The sequence below is a fragment of the Atractosteus spatula genome, chromosome 25 (assembly GCF_055471065.1).
Source record: "Atractosteus spatula isolate fAtrSpa1 chromosome 25, fAtrSpa1.hap1, whole genome shotgun sequence".
NCBI lineage: Eukaryota > Metazoa > Chordata > Actinopteri > Semionotiformes > Lepisosteidae > Atractosteus > Atractosteus spatula.
The window spans coordinates 941,172-960,856 of NC_142730.1; the positions used below are offsets into that span (position 1 = coordinate 941,172).

At 49.6% G+C, this 19,685-nt stretch overlaps 1 protein-coding gene across 1 annotated transcript; it reads left to right on the forward strand.

Annotated features, from left to right (window-relative positions):
- The first annotated feature begins 488 nt into the window (after positions 1-488).
- Positions 489-19,450, forward strand: zbtb32 (zinc finger and BTB domain containing 32). The gene is made up of 5 exons (XM_088905243.1): positions 489-1,467; positions 6,440-6,537; positions 12,188-12,358; positions 12,656-12,823; positions 15,641-19,450. The coding sequence occupies exons 1-5, from the start codon at positions 554-556 to the stop codon at positions 15,868-15,870; spliced, it is 1,581 nt and encodes a 526-aa protein (XP_088761369.1). The 5' UTR covers positions 489-553; the 3' UTR covers positions 15,871-19,450.
- The last annotated feature ends 235 nt before the right edge of the window (positions 19,451-19,685 follow it).

Below are 19,685 nucleotides of genomic sequence, written 5' to 3' on the forward strand. Positions count from 1 at the left end.
GTGCACTTGACCAGTGAAATCATGGTAAAATCACAGAACAGTGCAGTAAAACAGTGAAATCATTTGACAGTGCACTTGACCAGTGAAATCATGGTAAGATCACAGAACAGTGCAGTAGAATAGTGAAATCATGGTAAAATCACAGAACAGTGCAGTAGAACCGTGAAATCGGTTCCAGATTGAGTAAACCACTGTGCACCTTATGACGCACAGCAGTTCCATAAAATACAACTCAGCTTTATTTGTTAATGTTTTACAGTGACATGTATTTTAATTGATCATTATCCTGATTTGTCCTGATGGATCATCAGTCACTGACCCGGTGTTCTCTTGCTCTGGTCCGTGACGAAGGAAGGAGAGAGCTGGATCGCCGCGCACGGCTCCCATTCCCTGCCCGGGCCTGCCCCAGGAGCCAGTGCTGGATTTCACCCGTTTCCCCTTCCTGTCCCTCAGGTTGGATGGAGAGCCCTGACGCGGATTTGGAACCCAGCCCATCTCTCTCTCTTCAGCCTCTCGCCCTCGTGACCCCCCCCTCGGCCCCGCCCCCCCCGCGATGGCAGCGGCGCCAGTGACGACAGTGAGGCTCCGCAACCCCCAGCACTGCTCCCGCATGCTGCGGCGCGCCAACGAGCTGCGGCAGGCGGGCACGCTGTGTGACGCGGTGATCGTGGTGGAGAGCCAGGCCTTCCACGCGCACAGCCTGGTGCTCGCCTGCGCCAGCAGGAGGCTGGAGGGCCTCCTGACCCGGCCCGGGCAGCAGCGCTGCAGCCTGGACTTCCTGTCCTCCCGCACCTTCCAGCAGATCCTGGACTACGCCTACACGGACACGCTGGAGGCCCCGGTGGAGGACCTGCGCGTGCTGCTGCAGGCGGCCCAGCTCCTGCAGATGGACCAGCTGTGGGACCAGTGCCAGATGCACCTGCAGTCCCTAAGGGAGGCAGACAAGGGGGAGGCAGGCGCCCCTCAGGAGGAGGAGGAGGCCCAGGAAACGGCCGGCGCTCCTGAGCCAAGCCCCGTCCCCGGGAGCAACAGCCCCTCCGACTCCCCTCCTTCCTCAAAGAGAGCGAGGCCGGAGCGCGGCCGCGAAGCTGCGGCGCCCCCCAGAGGAAGTGTGATCGCCAGCACCAGCCAGCTGGGCGAGTGGCCTGCCGGCCAGAGGGTGGCGCTCTCCAATGCCGACTGGCTGGCCCTCCACACCCTCCACGCGCGCGGCCCCCACCACCCGCCCTCCCTGCTCGCTTACCCCTTCCAGCTGCCCCCACCCGTTTTCCCCCTGCTGGCCACCTCCCCGCCCCGGATGCGGGGGCCCATCCTGGACTATTCCAGGTTCCTCCAGCCCTTCCGGCACGCGGTCCTCCCGGGCGGCGTGGGCGCGCGCGAGCTGAGCCTCAAGCACGGCCAGCTGGGGAAGGGCAGCTCCGCCAGCGGTGCAGTGATGGGCTCCATGCCCGTGGAAGACCAGGCCAGGTGAGTGCTGGTCTCTCTGCTTCTCCCAGCCAAGGCTGTGGAGCAGCCGGAGAGCCCACCCTCAGTGAGAACGCTTCTGAGCTCCAATTCCCATGTACAGTAGCTCGCTGTGCTCAGAATGTCCCTCATTTGCCTACAGTGCTGCACAGCTCACTGAGTCACAGGTGTGTGTCGCTGTTTTCCCCCCTCTGCTCTTGTACTTTCCCGTGATTGAATTTTCCCTCTCTTGAGTTTCACTTTCCCTCCCCCCTAACCTGGTCGTACTGTACGGTTGGCCCTGGAACAACGGCTGCCGCTGGCCCACTTTCACAAACCGCCTGTTCCAACGCTGCTTGGAACGGCTTTCAGAGGAAGGTCGGGCACTTTTTTTAAATAAGACAAGAGCCAGATCAAATCACTGGTTCTCACTCTCACTGAGGCTCTGCACTCGCCCTTGCTGGTATAAAGGACCTGTCCAAGCCCAGGCTTGGCTCTGGAGAGGAGGGGGCAGGCTTGTTGACACTCTGTGTGCAACCCCATCCGTCCCGAGGAAGAATGGCCAGCGAGAGGGAGAGGTTTAATTCCAGGCCTGGAGAACAGGGTGGAAGGCCGTGCGCAGGTGTAGAGGAATTTCTGGGCTGTTGTGATGTTGTAACAAGACAAATTCTGCACCCAGTCTTCTTGGCAGGTGTGTTACGTAGACAGGGGCTGAAAGGATGATCTCCACTCCCCCTCAGCCCCAGGCTCGGCTCCTGCTCTGTGCCTCAAGGCTGTTTCTAGCCTCGAGGAGATCAGTGCTGGACCAGTGTACGGAGCGTTGCTGGACGTAGACTGAAGGAGTCTACACTACACTGCTGCTGTTTGTTCACCTCACTGGCCAAGATATTAGGATCCTTCAAGAATCTTGCGTCATATATAAAAAATCCATTCGGAAACAGGTGATGAGACTCACACGAAAAAACGGGAAATGCAGTGCAAAACCTAAACAAAAAATGACACCTCAAGAGCCAAACATTTGGCTGCCAGTACTCAGGAGACCCGTGGAACACATGACACCCTGTACAAGCTGTTAGCAGCACTGTGGGCGTTCCTAACATTTTGGCCAGTGTGTCACTGCTTCTACAGCTTCTGCTTCTGCTGCCTCTGACCACTGCTGTTGCTGTTTCCCCTTACAGTACCTTTACTGCCACGAATACTCTTCTACTGCAGCAGTTACTACTACTGCTACTAACAATAGTAACAGGGCTGTTACTAATTCTGCTGCTACTGCCGCTGCCGGCAGGATGTGTTTATTTAACAGTGCAGCTACTGCGAATTACCCTCTGCTGCTGATTTTAGTAGTGTTTCTACAGATTATAACACTATCTATCGGCGCAGGAAACTAGGCATACATCAGACATTCCTTCTAGGTGCAGCCCAAGGAAGCAGTGTTGTCCAAGCAAAGTGAATTTCCACTCGCATGCTTTCGCTCTGTGAACCAGCTGACAGCTGAGCAATGAAAAGGAGCGCCCTGCCGCTGTCTCCCCTCTGTCTCCCGGCCGCTTGGGGAACAGGAGCACCCTGCCAGGATCTTCCCCCCTTCCATCCCGGACGTTTGGAGAATCCCTTTTCTCCGTGTCTGAGCGGGGCGAAGCGCTGGCCTCTCGCAATGACTCGGGCGGTTCACCCTTCGCTGTGGCATAGCTCCCCTGGCTCCTGATTCTCCTCCCTCCCTGGGGGGGCAGCCAGGACAGCCTGCTGGCCGTATGGCACCCCGAGAGAAACTGCGCGCGAGCTGGGGGTTCACTTGATTTGGGTGGGGGGTGTCTTTCTAACTCCCCTGTAAAACTTACACTTCAGGACGTTTGTCGCGCAATCTTAAAATTGTCTTGCGCCGTCAGATTAAATAATACTGCTGCTGATTCTTTCCGGTACTACCCAGCAGCTCTCCTGATGACAGTCCGTGAAGGTATTACTTACTCAGCCTTGACATGAACATTACTTACACTTTTATCCCACATCCTTATACGTCTTGCGTTATTACGTAACGATTCATAATATAAAATCATTTGGCAACTTGGTTTCAAACAGATTGTTCCAAAATTACTTTTCAAATGAATCCCAAGATCAGTGCTTTTTGTATAGCTGATGAGTCAAAAAAGACCCTCCCCCTGTAAGTGTTAATCTCACTAATATGATTAATTAATTTGAATTAACCTTGGGAGTCGTTAGTACCTTTTAACGAGTACTTTGTGAGTTAATTGATTCATAATTGCTTAATTGGTCCTCTAATCATTTGCTACTAAATATATTTACATTCATATATATGAATGTAATGATATATTATATAATGTTAACAGACGCAAGTATGGATGAGCTACAGCAGAGTGATTTTGAGCAGCCTGAGGTGTTGAGCCTTTAGTTGAAGGAGTGATTCTTGAGCTGGATCTCCGGGTCTCGGCCTGTAAACAGTTAATTTCAGCAGCGTCGCTCGCCACTCAGTCAGAAAGCCTGAAGCGAGGAGCACACAGTCATCCGAATAGCGAGACACGGAGGCTGTGAAAGAACGCCGTCGCGTCACGAAAGGGCCTGTTTGATGGCTTCACAGGTTTGTCATTCCGCGCTGTTGCGTGTCTTCTGCAGCCTGCCGTGCACCGCGCTCCGGTGTTTGCCGGGCTGACACTTCAATACCATATTTCGGCAGAAACGGATTTTTTAAAAACCTCTCAGGAAGGGGGCTGCAAGAGTAGAGCAGGCGCACACCGCTCGGCAAGCTGGTACTTGAAGTAGGCGTCGAAAAGCAGTCGTTCCCAGCGCACAAAACTTCCTAGGTCAGCTTCCGGCTTCGGGTTTTTTATTTAGGTTTTGAAAAAAGACGGTTCCGCGCAGGAGTGTGTAGTCGTTATTTCCCAGGTGTTTATCGAACAGGACCTGCCCCGAAAACAACAGAGCACTCGCCCACCTGAAGGACAAACGCAGTCGGCCTGACCGGGTCTTGTGGGGAGCAGGCGGACTTGTGTTTAGAGTCAGCAGAAGGCTTCTGCTCATCAGCTTAACAGATCGTTCAAGATCCTTGAGGTTATTCCACAGACTGAAGTGGTACAAAAAGCCAGTTTGACTCCTCTATTCCAGAGGTTCCCAGTCCTATTCCTGGGGAACCCCGCTCAGTTAAATAACTGACCCCTTAACAGGCCTGATAATCCGATTAGTTTGAGCCCTTCAATTGTGTTCAGTTCCTAAACATGTTGCAGTTCCGTCTTTTAACAGTTGTTTCTTTAATAACTTGAAATCTCAAGCCTTTGAGTAGAAACGGATCTTGCCAAGGTTCCAGCCAAGTGGCTAGCTGGTTCAGTGAAGGATTGAGTTAAGAAAAGCGCTCAGCTGCAGTGACAACCTGCATTCCCAACCATTGGGAAGCCCTGCTCTAACGTGAAGCCGATGGTGGCCGACGGCGAGCTGTGGTGCTTTTCAAAGGGCATGAGGTGCCGTGCTGTTGCAAAGACCGCATGAAGCACAGAGCAATCTCTGAAAGCTGCAGTTAGCCTCCGGAAAATATGGGAAACAGAAACCAGTGTATGTACAGTTAGGGTGAAACACCGCAGGAAAGCTGCGAAAATACCAGGCAAATTCACCGCAGGGGTGAACAGCAGTGCACGCAGCCAGGCCGAGCCTGGCAGGCTGGCGTAGTAATATGAGAAGTGACTTGGGGGCTCCCCTCACTTTCCCCCCACCTTCACAGCCAGGCATATCAAAGGCTCTCAGACAGAGGCAGGCCGCCCACTGCTCCGAGCACGCTGAACTGCCTTTTCATTCTTAGACGTCTGCTGAATAGCTGATGCGCAATTCCCATCTGCAAGATCGGACGCACTCCAGCCGTTCACATTTTCCTTCCTCTCTCTCTGTGTCCTTCTGGGCTCCCCTCCTCCCAGCAGTCACAACAAGGTGGCTAGAACCAGCCTGCCCTCCCCCCACCCCCTTCTTGGTCCAACGTTGGACTCCCGGTGACTCCGATCTTGCGGAGTCACACGCCCGCACAGGCAGGGGTCTCAGGTGCACAGGCCTGACGCCCAGCCTCGGCCCTGTGAGAGACATCACCTTGCCAAGCCCACCCTGCCGGTCAGGAAAGTGAAGTCTGAATGGATGGGGGCGGGAGGGAAAACTGTGTTTCTGTAAACAAAGGGAAAGTATTCGGGCATTTTTTAAAGAAAACAGTGACCAGTACACAAAACAACGTATTAATAAAGTTTTGCAGTTGCCTTATCAGGAAGCTTTTAATTTAAGATTTCATGTTCTTTTGGATTTTTCTACTTTTTGAGCTCAGCATCTGGATGGTCTGTGAATCTGAACACGCTGAGTGCTTTGTCCTGTTTGGACGTGGACAGGAGACCCCAGGGGAGCGCAGGGCGTGCAGCTGGATGAGGGGCTGGACTGTTTGTGCACTGCGATGCTGCGGTCAGCCTGTCAGTGAGGACAGGAGGGTTGGGGTGGTGGTGCCAGGAAGTGAGTGGGGCCTGTCAGGCTGAGAAATGAGACACAATAGGAAAAAAAACACACTGACCTGTTTGAACTGTGGTGGTCATTACTGCTTACAGGACTCTACTCACGCAACCCATCAGATAAAGGAGGAATATGGTACACAACAGGAGCAAGCCTGTGACACCCAGAACACTGAGATACAGGACAGTGCACTGCTAATACTGCTGCTGTTAGTGCTACTTACACTGCTGTTACTACTGCTGATACTTACACTGCTGTTACTACTGGTACTTACGGTGCAGTAACTCTAAGCCTGGCAGTGCTCTGCCAGTTCTGCAGCTCTCACTTGGGGAAATCCGGGCCGACAGCAGATGCCCACACAGTGAACTGCAGAGCCTGGGCTACAGGTCTGTGAGGCTCCTGTGGAGCTGTGGGAAACGAGTACACAAGACCAGGAGAGGGGTGGAGAAGAAGTTGAGACGGTTTGGGTTCTGGCTGAGCGCACCCTAAACCTGCCTTCTGCTCCCCTCATTGACAGGAAGCACCCAACCATCTGCAAGACGTTCCGCTGCGAATACTGCGGCAAGGAGTTCCTGGACAGCCTGCGCCTGCGGATCCACTCCGTCGTTCACTCCGGTAAGGAATGGGCCGTATCCCACTCTCCCTCCCTGGCTGGTCCTGTTGGCCCTGCGCTTCTACCAGTGTTACACAGAGCATCGGAGCTCCTTCTTAATCCCCTTAAATACCCTGCATTGCGCCAGGTGTGTTTATTTTTTTCAATGGATTTATATTTGAAATATAATGAAATAAATATAATTAATTAAATATAATATTATATTATTTATATTTAAAATTGGGCATGTAAAACGCAGCCTAGAACACAAGGTGATGTGCTTTACAGGCGAGAGTGTTCAGGAAAGAGACACTACACGTTAGCAGCAGGTGTGTGTGTCAGTACGAGCAGCGCACAAGAGAGACACACAGAGGTGCGGTTAGTGAACGGAACGAACAGTGTGTTCTGGAGTACAGCCGTGGTTTTGACACGCTGCCAAGAAACACTGCCTTGGTGTGTGTGTGTGGTACGTGTGTTCGCATGTTGCGTTCGCTTATGCATGCATGCGTGCTCTTGCGTGTGCAGGCTGCAAGCAGCTGATGCGTGTTACAGTGTGGGAGCCGTGTTACAGTAGCCCTGTCGGGGACAGTTCAGAGGCAGGGGGCAGGCACGCCACACTCCTGCGATCATGTGCATGCAGGGTGATGGCCGCCTACTCCTTTTTCTTGTAATACGCATATATAGAGTCTTGTATTTTTTAAATCTGCTGTATTTAACCACTAAGGGTTGCGGACAAAATTTAAATGTCCTGTCAAGGCATTTCCAAGAAGCTTTGTCAGTACTGACATTATCGCCTGCGTCTCTCTGCATGCTTTTTCTGGTCCCAGATCTTACCAGTTCTAGTCTCGTGGACTGCAGCCATGAACAGCTCTGCTGCTCCAGTGAGCCGGACTGCATCATGGATTAGATCACGGCAGCCAGTGTAAACAGTCTGTCTAGTCTGACATCTCTGTTTCGGTTCATGCTCAGCTCAGATGACTTTGGTAGGATCTGGTTTTGAAAGGTTCTGTGGTAGGGAAGCAGTTGTCTGAAGCACAGTGCTCTGAAGCCCATCAGTGACACAACTTGCACCCAGACTGGTGTCATTTCCACTCCCCACCTCCTGATCCCCTCTTCACCCTGTGTTACCCCCCCCCCCCCCCCCCCAGCAGGAAGGCAAGGCCGTTCAGCAGAAAGCATCACCTTGTCTGTGTGTTTTTTTTAGTTTTGGTTCTGGACTCTCGGCTTGGCTTTGCCAGGAAACAGAAAGCTGCCTTGATTCTTGAAAAGGGTCGGGGGCTGGGGGGAGGGGAGGTGTGAGTGGTTAGCCAGCTGCTTGGCACTCCAAGGGTTAAGTCCGCAAGGCTGTACACTGACTAAAATAGTTGATAAATGAGCGTCTTTCAATTGTTGTGGCCTCCTGTTTCCTCTCTATACCATTTCCTGTTCTGCGTACTGTCTTTAACACTAACAAGGTGAAGACAGACCGAATAGTGATGTTCTGAAAAAAAAATGTGTAGTCAAAGCTGGTTATCATCTGGCTAATCTTAGCCCTGTACCTTGCTCAACCGGAGTTCAAAATCAGGAATCCATGCTGCCTGCAGTCCTACACTACACGACTGTGTCTTATACCCATGAACCTGGGCAGCAAAGGGAAGCAGGTGAAGGTGATATAAGTGAAAGTGATCTAAACTGGCCAGATCCAGTTTGTGGTGCCCGTGTGGAAACTCTCCAGAATTTCTCCTGATCCAAACTTTCCATCAGTTCTCCTCTTCCTCCTGCCCCCATCCAGAAGGGAAGAGCCCAGTCCTTTCTTCACCCCGGGGGTCCCCCGTCCTGACAGTCTTGTCCTGGTGACCCTCACACCTGCTGGGATTTGTTCCACCTGGGCACTCGGTTAAATAATTGCCTTTAACTGTTTTCAGTTTCTAAACAAATGGAAGGTCTGCCTGTTAACAACTGTGTTTCTTTTTCTAAAATACAATCTCAAGTCTTTGAATAGAAAGTAAAAACTTGCAAAGTTTGCAAAGAACAACTTGTGAGCTCAATAAATCGTTCGATTCAGAGCTCGGCTACAATGATAACCAGCAAGTGTGGGTCCCCAGAACCAGGACTGGGAGACCCCAGTTTACTCTATGAGTTGTGGGGGTCTGGAGCAAATGGCCCAGGCTTGCTGTCAAAGCAGATTCCTTGTGATCTCTCCAGAAACAGATAAGTGAGATCCCTTAGATCATTTGCTTAAAGCTTGGGCACCTTTGATGTGCTTCCCCTCTTAAGTCCCTGAGCCTCTGAGCTGCTGTCAGGAGGCATTTAAAGATGTGTGTGGTGGAGAGGTAGAGCAGAGAGGGCTGGCAGCTCTGCAGGTATGAACTACAGGAGCATAATCAGGGTAAAAGTGTATTAAGATCATAGAGAGCCAAAGCCCAGAGCACGCTTTAGGAAACCACAGCAAAGCAAACTGAAGGCAGGGTAGAAGCAGGTTAAGACTTCAAAGAAAGACTCAGTGTCATCGTAAACTTGCATAAGAGGCCTGTCAGAGCTGTGCTGTTTTGTCCTAATTGTTTATGCCCGAAAAGCATTTAATACACTGTAATTTTCTGACAGTAATGGCGCCCTCTGTTTGTGAACTTTTGAACCTGAGAAGTGTCAGATTTACTCATAGAAGTTGTTTTAAAAAACAAGAAAACCAGAATAAATATTTTAAAAATAAATACAGTACCAAAAGAACAGAAGCATTATCTAGCGTGTGGGTGCAAGGCAAACACAAATAGAAACCGCTTCCTCTGGTTGGTGTGCACCCAGCCCTGCGCTTATCTGCCAGCTGGGTTTCAGACCTGCCTCTCAGACAAGCCGGTGCCCCTGGCGCTGCCCTGCGGGCGAGCCCTCCTCCTGAGGGGCAGGCTGGGCCAGCCCCCTGGCGCCTGAGACAGCGCACTTCCACAGCCGAGGGGTCAGAAGGGGGGAGATCAGTGCCGGAGCCTGTGAGACACACACTCGCACCTGGGCCAATTTTCCCAGAATCCAGTTAACCCGCCAGTATATCTCCGGACTGTGGGAGGAAACCAGAGCACCTAAAAGAAACCCACACAAACTGGGGAGAACATACAAACTCCACACAGACAGCACCCCAGGAACTGAACCCAGGGCCCCAGTGCTGCAAGGCAGCAATGCTGAACACTGCGCCATCCGTGTTCTTTAAATTTATATTATATGCTGTATTAATATTATGATAAGAAATGCCAAAAGTGCCTTCCTGTTTTCTGTGATATCTGGCAGAAAGGTTGATGAAAAGCAGGGAGTTTGATGCCAGCACTCCTTCATAGCTGTCCTTGGCTGTTGCAATTTAGCAAACCACATTGCTGTTGGCCTGGATTGCAAGGGACTGTAATAACAGCCAACCTGCCACTAGGGGCCGCAATAGAGCGTCCACCATTACAAATAGGCTCAGCATGTGGAGATTATTAGTGAAAGGTTCGATTCTGCATTCCACATGGTGATAATACGTGTTAGTGCACGCACAGAACTCCCTGGCATTCAGAAGCCTTCTGACAGACTGTTCAGAGTTAAAGAGTGGGGAGCTGGGTGACTGCTCTGTCTTGAGGCCAGTGCCATCTTGAGCTTTATGTGCTTTGTGTGCTCAGACCCCAGGAGGGCCCAGACAATATGTGATGTCTTTCGGAACACAATATCTCTGGCTGATTTTGTCTGTGTTGAAATGGGAAAGACGGACCGAACTGAAAAGGCTCTGTGAGGGCAATCAGTTAAAATAATACACATTTAGAGCAAAAAACACTTCAAGCGAAGAATTTCAGGAGTCGATTGGAGTGCATAAGCGAGCAGTCTGTCACCCAGAGCGCTGTCAGTGGAGTGCAGACACAGTGGATTAAAGCCAAACGGTTAAGATAAAATGTTTTTACACAGATTTTTTACACAATGTTTTCTCACCTTCTCTTTGACACTGGGCGCAAAAATAGTCTGATATGAAGGCCGAATGAACTGCACTTCTCAAGATAGTCGTGTTTCTACAGATCTATAAATGATAACTGCATGCTCAGCAACAAAAACATGAGAAGGTGAGAAAATGACCCTCATGGGTGTATTGCACATTTTGGTCTGGCTTTGTGATGTTTCAGTTCAGTATTGGCCACAGACTATTTGAGCGTCAGGTCTAGCAATGACCAGACGCTGTTCTGGCACAAGTGGTGGACGTTGCAATTGACACAAATATCATACAACTCGTGACATATATATCCTCATGCTAAGGTCTAAGGTTGATCCGTCAGCGGACGTAGTGTTCAACAATTAGCCCACAGACCTGCAAATATAACTTACAGAAATATAACTTCTGCTCACAGCTGGGTCTGTAGACAAGTGTGGTTTACTGACGCCTTGGTCAGCCCCTCATCAGAGAGTGTTAGGGAGGTGCATCGTGTTCCTCTTCTCCGCCTTTCAACAGTGTGAACCATTATTGCCAGACATCCTAGATACAAGATGGGGCGAACCTCTCCGCGGGTTCTGTGTGCTTTGGAGCCAAACCAGACAAAGTCTAATATTTGCTGGCCTAATTCAACAGGCTGGCTTTGTTCCCTTTTTATAATTAGCTGGTAGTAAAGATGTACAAACTTTCAGCCTTTGTCAGCAATTGAAAATGGGGCTGAAGGATAAGGTACAGTAGTAAACTGTTTTATCAGTGGTAGGACACTTAAAGGTTATGGATGATAACATTTGTGACCTGTAAAGAGCTTTGAGAACTGCAGCACCCAAACCCTCAGAGACCATCATTATTGTATAGCATTACAGCGACATACTGTGAGTGTCCTTTTGCTTCTGATGATCGTAGCATTAACCCTGCGTCACGCTACACGACTTTTCCTAGGATTTCCAGTTGTAGCCTTCATTTACATAATCGTAAGAAAAGCACAGCGAGTTGTAGAGAGTCGCATCTCGTGCCCGCTGCTGTCAGTGGTGTAGTGTGACACCCCCCGCAACTCAGTCACAGCCAGTGAGCGCTCAGCCGGGAGTACAGTGCAGACTCTGCGACTACAAGGAAGGAGGGAAAGCGAGTGTTTTGGACTGTGAAAATGGAGGAGAGGCTCGTGGAACTTCGTTGATCGATGTTTCATGGTTGTCGTTTCGTGTTTGTTGTTTGTTTACTCGTGTGCGGTGCTGCTCCTCTTATTCCAGTGTGCTCCACGTTGATGTGCTGCCAAAATGAGATGGCCTCGCAGTACTTTCTCGGCGCAGTGCGAGATTTGGAACCGTGATGTAAAGTCGTGAGGGAATCGTGTGATTAGTCACCCCCTGCGATTCCTAGTCATATTTTTAACACCCTCTAGGACAGAAAAGGCAGCGAGATTCAGCAACTGCAGTCGTTAAATTTTACACGCTTTCCAACTAGACGTTGTGTCGAGTCTTGTAGTGTGACAAAGGCTTTAGTAAAATGGATAGTCAATATTCAGTTTTAGCATTCCCTGGGGGCCATTATAAGGGTCTTAGGCCTTGGGTTTCACAACACTAAATTAGTTGAATGGTGTTAATTGGTTCAATTAGGTCAACAGTAGCTCAGAGGATCTCCAGCATCAGAAGTGAGCCCAGGGGGCTTTCCTAAATCTAATGGCAGTTCTGGGGTGAAGAGAAACACTTTGACTGCAGGTCTGGGACTAATCCGCTGCTGCCCTCCTCCTCTCTCTGCAGTGCCCAACCCGTCCCCCCTTTGCCCTTTCTGCAGAAAGACCTTTGACAGCCAGGGGGCGCTGAAGAGCCACCTGGCCGAGCACACGCGGGGCTGGAACCACGTCTGCCAGGAGTGCGGGCGTCCTTTCCCCAGCCACACCGCCCTCCGGAGGCACCAGCGCTCACACACAGGTCAGCGGCGCCTCACTCCTACCAGAAACACCCCCCTTGAACTTAGTCACACATCCTGGGATCAGCCAGGGTAGTCAGGCCCTTATCTCCTTCAACACCACCTGCACACAGATCACTGTGGTCAAACCCAGCTCCTCTTAACTTGCCTGCCTTTAGGACTAATACGCAAGTCAGGCTAGCCTCCCCTTTAACTTCCCCTGATTAGGCCACACTGTAATTCCCTTCGTCTCTACATATGCTTGTCACATCCTAGACTGGGCACTAACCGATTCCCCAACCCACTCTCCCCGTGCGCAGGTGAGCTGACCTGCGAGTGTGACTACTGCGGCCGGTGTTTCCGTGACGACAGCTCCCTGCGGAGTCACAAGCGCGTGCACACCGGAGAGAAGCCATACCAGTGTGAGAGCTGCAGCAAGAGGTTCAGCCTCAAACACCAGCTGGACACGCACTACAGAGTGCACACAGGTACTGTCTCACTGTCTGAACACACTGCAGAGTGCACACAGGTACTGTCTCACTGTCTGAACACACTGCAGAGTGCACAAGGGTACTGTCTCACTGTCTGAACACACTGCAGATTGCACACAGCTGCTGTCTCACTGTCTGAACACACTGCAGAGTGCACAAGGGTACTGTCTCACTGTCTGAACACACTGCAGAGTGCACACAGGTACTGTCTCACTGTCTGAACACACTGCAGAGAGCACACAGGTACCGTCTCACTGTCTGAACACACTGCAGAGAGCACAAGGGTACTGTCTCACTGTCTGAACACACTGCAGAGTGCACACAGGTACTGTCTCACTGTCTGAACACACTGCAGAGTGCACACAGGTACTGTCTCACTGTCTGAACACACTGCAGAGTGCACACAGGTACTGTCTCACTGTCTGAACACACTGCAGAGTGCATACAGCTGCCGTCTCACTGTCTGAACACACTGCAGAGTGCACACAGCTGCTGTCTCACTGTCTGAACATACTGCAGAGTGCACACAGCTGCTGTCTCACTGTCTGAACACACTGCAGAGTGCACACAGGTACCGTCTCACTGTCTGAACACACTGCAGAGTGCACACAGGTACCGTCTCACTGTCTGAACACACTGCAGAGAGCACAAGGGTACTGTCTCACTTCTGAACACACTGCAGAGAGCACAAGGGTACTGTCTCACTGTCTGAACACACTGCAGAGTGCACACAGGTACTGTCTCACTGTCTGAACACACTGCAGAGAGCACACAGGTACCGTCTCACTGTCTGAACACACTGCAGAGAGCACAAGGGTACTGTCTCACTGTCTGAACACACTGCAGAGTGCACACAGGTACTGTCTCACTGTCTGAACACACTGCAGAGTGCACACAGGTACTGTCTCACTGTCTGAACACACTGCAGAGTGCACACAGGTACTGTCTCACTGTCTGAACACACTGCAGAGTGCACACAGGTACCGTCTCACTGTCTGAACACACTGCAGAGTGCACACAGGTACCGTCTCACTGTCTGAACACACTGCAGAGAGCACACAGGTACCATCTCACTGTCTGAACACACTGCAGAGAGCACAAGGGTACTGTCTCACTGTCTGAACACACTGCAGAGAGCACAAGGGTACTGTCTCACTGTCTGAACACACTGCAGAGTGCACATAGCTGCTGTCTCACTGTCTGAACACACTGCAGAGTGCACACAGGTACTGTCTGAACACACTGCAGAGAGCACAAGGGTACTGTTTCACTGTCTGAACACACTACAGAGAGCACACAGGTACTGTCTCACTGTCTGAACACACTGCAGAGAGCACAAGGGTACTGTTTCACTGTCTGAACACACTGCAGAGAGCACACAGGTACTGTCTCACTGTCTGAACACACTGCAGCGAGCACAAGGGTACTGTTTCACTGTCTGAACACACTGCAGAGAGCACACAGGTACTGTCTCACTGTCTGAACACACTGCAGAGAGCACAAGGGTACTGTCTCACTGTCTGAACACACTGCAGAGTGCACACAGCTGCTGTCTCACTGTCTGAACACACTGCAGAGTGCACACAGGTACTGTCTCACTGTCTGAACACACTGCAGAGTGCATACAGCTGCCGTCTCACTGTCTGAACACACTGCAGAGTGCACACAGCTGCTGTCTCACTGTCTGAACACACTGCAGAGTGCACACAGCTGCTGTCTCACTGTCTGAACACACTGCAGAGTGCACACAGGTACTGTCTCACTGTCTGAACACACTGCAGAGAGCACAAGGGTACTGTCTCACTGTCTGAACACACTGCAGAGTGCACACAGCTGCTGTCTCACTGTCTGAACACACTGCAGAGTGCACACAGGTACTGTCTCACTGTCTGAACACACTGCAGAGAGCACAAGGGTACTGTCTCACTGTCTGAACACACTGCAGAGTGCACACAGCTGCTGTCTCACTGTCTGAACACACTGCAGAGTGCACACAGGTACTGTCTCACTGAACACACTGCAGAGAGCACAAGGGTACTGTCTCACTGTCTGAACACACTGCAGAGTGCACACAGGTACTGTCTCACTGTCTGAACACACTGCAGAGAGCACAAGGGTACTGTCTCACTGTCTGAACACACTGCAGAGTGCACAAGGGTACTGTCTCACTGTCTGAACACACTGCAGAGTGCACACAGGTACTGTCTCACTGTCTGAACACACTGCAGAGAGCACAAGGGTACTGTCTCACTGTCTGAACACACTGCAGAGTGCACACAGCTGCTGTCTCACTGTCTGAACACACTGCAGAGTGCACACAGGTACTGTCTCACTGTCTGAACACACTGCAGAGAGCACAAGGGTACTGTCTCACTGTCTGAACACACTGCAGAGTGCACACAGCTGCTGTCTCACTGTCTGAACACACTGCAGAGTGCACACAGGTACTGTCTCACTGTCTGAACACACTGCAGAGAGCACAAGGGTACTGTCTCACTGTCTGAACACACTGCAGAGTGCACACAGGTACTGTCTCACTGTCTGAACACACTGCAGAGAGCACAAGGGTACTGTCTCACTGTCTGAACACACTGCAGAGAGCACAAGGGTACTGTCTCACTGTCTGAACACACTGCAGAGTGCACACAGCTGCTGTCTCACTGTCTGAACACACTGCAGAGTGCACACAGCTGCTGTCTCACTGTCTGAACACACTGCAGAGTGCACACAGCTGCTGTCTGAGTGTGAGTGTTGTTCAGTATGTGCTCCCCGGCTCTCTCCTTCACTAACCCCCGGCCACCTCTTTCCCTGCAGGTGAAAAGCCCTTTGAGTGCAGGCTGTGTGGCCAGCGCTCTCGGGACTACTCCGCCATGATCAAGCACCTGCGCACCCACAGTGGGGCGGGGCCCTACCAGTGCACTGTGTGCCTGGAGTTCTGCTGCAGCCTGTCAGCCATGCAGAAGCATATCAAGACTCACAGTGCCCAGGACTTCCCCCCAGACTGGAGCATCAACAGCACCTACCTTTACACCTGTCACAGCTGAGTGCCAGGCAAGGAGACAGGCGCATTTATCCTCAGGTACAGGCAGAAACAGAGACAGACACACTCATCCTCAGGTACAGGCAGAAACAGAGACAGACACACTCATCCTCAGGTACAGACAGATCAGATAAACACTCATAGTGGCCAAGGAAAAAAACACAACCATACACGTACTCACAGGAAGACAGAAAGGTTCAGAGACTGGCCAGTCAGCACTGGAATATCCAAGCAAACAAGACAGGTAGAGAGACATAAGTACATAAAGTCCCACAAAGACAAAGAGACAAGTACAGACACAGAGACACACACGTAGACAGGCACAGAGACAAAAGCACACATTACAGAGAAATACGCAGAGATGCACAGAAATGCAAGAACGTTAGATGTCTATGTCCTTGGACAAAGTGTCCCAGAGGTGGCTTTAAGAGCGAATAAAGCGCAGATCAGTGATGCCATCAGATGACTAATCCTGTTCCCGAAGAGCCACAATCCAGTAGGTTTTTCACAGACTGCCCTTAAATCATCCACTAAAGTCAGGTGTTTCTTGAGCAGGTAGACAAGCCTGTTAAAAATGAAGGAGTGGCTCAAGTAACAACAACCCAGCCTGCAGTCTTCTGAGGCCAGAGCACTCCACTATTGAGTTCGTCTTGTTGAATTTACTGCAGTCTGAAATTTACTCTGAATCTTTAGAAACCGGTGTTTTAAGGATAAACTATAAAACACAATTGAACAGGACTCCAAGTCTAAGTCAGGCTCTGCTTAGCAGCTGTGTTTATCATGATGCTATACAGTATGTGGATTAAGCACATCATGAATATGTGTAATTCTCATCATCCAGCACTAGGGGGAGACAGCGACATTCAGGGACGCCTCTGCTCTCAACTTTGCCTTTTCAGCGATGTCTGCAGGGGGGACACCTCAGGGATTTCAGCCTGGCTTATAGTCAGGTTATAACTGTAGTATTTACTACGCAAGCATTATTGAACATAAAGAAGTGCCTTTGACTTTTCATCTTTTAATTGTGTTATAGCTCACAGTGTTGTTAGAATTCTTATTTTTGCTTATTTTTATAGAGTGTTTTTTTTTAACAAAGCCCTGTAAACTTCCACTTGAAATTCAGCAAAAGCAATGATGTAGCAAAGCAAATCCCAGTGTTGACTATCGGCAAAGAGCTCACAGGCTGTACACTTACACAGAGGCGTTGTGTGAGCTCAGCAGTTCATACAGTGCGCATTGGATTAAAATTAACAGTTTGATAGTTACTGAAAGCGGTGAATCTACAGAGATCACAGTTCTCCTTAAGGATAGAGAGAGTTTGAAGAGGAAATAAATTACTCGTGCTAGTAAAGCACCAGAATAAACTCTGCTGCACTGTTGCTTTATTGCTGTGAGTGGTGTGATAATGCAAAAACCTTTTTTATTAAGTACTAGATATGGTACTGAATATATTTGTCATTTTAATTTTGTGGGCCTTGCTGCAGTTACCCATGTTTGAAGCAGTTACTGTATTTATTTTCTGTTAATTACTCACACTTAAAGGGCTGGTGACCTGGAGACTGGAACCAGCTAACCAGTCATGATCATGAAGTCTGTGACATCCTTCAAAGAGCTGTTGAACAATGAGATCGATTGTCAGGTCAGTTAGTTACTGAGATAACTAACCAAGCTCCTTCCGTCTGTTTACAGGCTCTTGACTCTCCCTGCTCCAACCTAGAATAAAATGAATGATGAGCAGTTCACTCGCTGTTATCATCAGCAAGAACTTTCAGTTCAGTACGTATTACCCACTGTGTGCTGTAACTGAAGAAACGTGGATCATGTTAGTCATTGGGGTGTTGTTAAAATCACCACAGCAGTGTTATTCCCCTGGCGCAGTTCTGTGCATGACAGCACTCTTGCCATAAACTACTATTCCCATTTCAGTATTTCTTCTGTATGCAAGGAGCAGTTTTACCTCCATCCTTTGTGTCGCTCCTTCGGACAGCTCCTGCTCTTCCCGAGTTTCCTCTTCGGGAAACTGAAGCTGATCAAGGGGAATGAGATGGGGGCTTTTGCTTACCAGGCGTTAACAGCCAAGTCGGTTTTGTTCCGTTGTGTTGTGGTTGCACAGCAGGCACACACAGACAGAAAATACTCCGATTCCACTTCCCCGGGAGAGGATCAGGCTGGCCAGTGATGAAGGGGATGGAGAGGCAGAGAAAATGCTTCCTACCTACTGTACATGGGTTCCCTCTTTGACTGCGTGGAATCTGTATGTTCTCCCCAGGCTTACATGCGTGTTTGTGGGGGTGATCTTTTTTCCACCCACATCCCATAACATGCTGAAGATTATAGAGACACAGGAATCCTTCCAGACTGTAGCCTCCTGGGATCCATTCATGGGGACAGCCCAACTTCAATGTTCCATGTTCTAATGGGACATCCCAGACAACCACCGCATTGCTGAAGTATCAGTTCCGTTTTAAGAATAATTCAGCATGTGTAAGTGGTGTTACTGCCAAAGCTTTTTAAGCCCCTGAAATCTCAGTTAACCCTTTTAATATTTGATGGGTGTTGTCACATGGAGGGTAAAGGTTATGTGTGGAAGAGCTATACAATCATTTTTATCACTATGTAGATAATGAACCAGCCTTTGGTTTCAATTTACTGCATAGTTTAAATCGTATTCTGAAGTTAGATTACTTTTGGTAGTTATTTTGATGTCAGTGGGCCACACCATCCAGTATTTTTGGTCATTTGTTGTTCCAGTTGCGAGCTTGCAGTTGTACCTCTTCTGCTTAGATTGTTTTCCTGATCACCACTTGCTTCTCAACTCTGCTTGCAAATGCTAACCCCCTCCCAAAATGGTCAGGGAGAAAAACACGCCCACAGGCCTAGCTAGCTGACTGCTGCATTTTACCCCAAAAGCTATGAATGTATCCACAGCACAGTCCTGGTCCAGTACAGTACTGGTCCTTCGGGTTCTCCAGGTGTCTTCAGTCAGGGGTTAAAAGTCATTGTTAATCTGGATTAAGTCAGTACCTAGGTCAGTTCAGTCACTGAATGTTGGCTGTAGATTGACCATAATGCCTAATAATTGACAGGTTTGCCTGTAAATATTGGTAACTTCATGAGTCAATTGAGCATCACTTTGCTAAATGGAATATTGTTGTCTTATTTTGCACAGCGTGACAATACATTTCTATGAAATGAATGTAATAATTATACTAGTAATGACCTTTTAAAACCTTTTGTTTTATTTGTTTTGTTTCTTGCAATTCTCCATTCATTAAAGTGCTCGCTTGTCCAGTTGTTAATCAATAATAAATCAAGAACCTTTACAGCATGTCACTCTTCCAGAGGTGATCAGGATGACTACTCCTGTCCTGCCACAGCCAGCCTTGGCTTGACAGGGCTGTGTGGTCATCCTCCGGCTGTCTGGACACGCCTCGTCCTACTGCAGGCCAGAAAACAGTTGGTCACATCTGGACTGCTGCTGTGTGGAACACTGTGTTCTGGTGTCTTAGTATCGTTTGTACGTTTTGATCAAAGACTGATGTAAGGACTGTGGATTTTTGTTCTTGAAAAATAAAAAGTTTATTTCAGTTTGCCTCTGATATTTTGTTTTCACTTAGCCCTCTCGGACAATATGTACACATTTATCTCTTACCGCCTTTTTTTTACAGATTACATTTGCTCTTAATAAAACCAGCTATTTACTGGCTCTGCTCAAGTAAGGAATACATTACTTCTACAGCCACATCACTGTTGTATTGCAGCTCTAGTATAAAGCCTTAGACAAGAGTTCATGGACAGATAAGTCTGAGGAGATGTTTC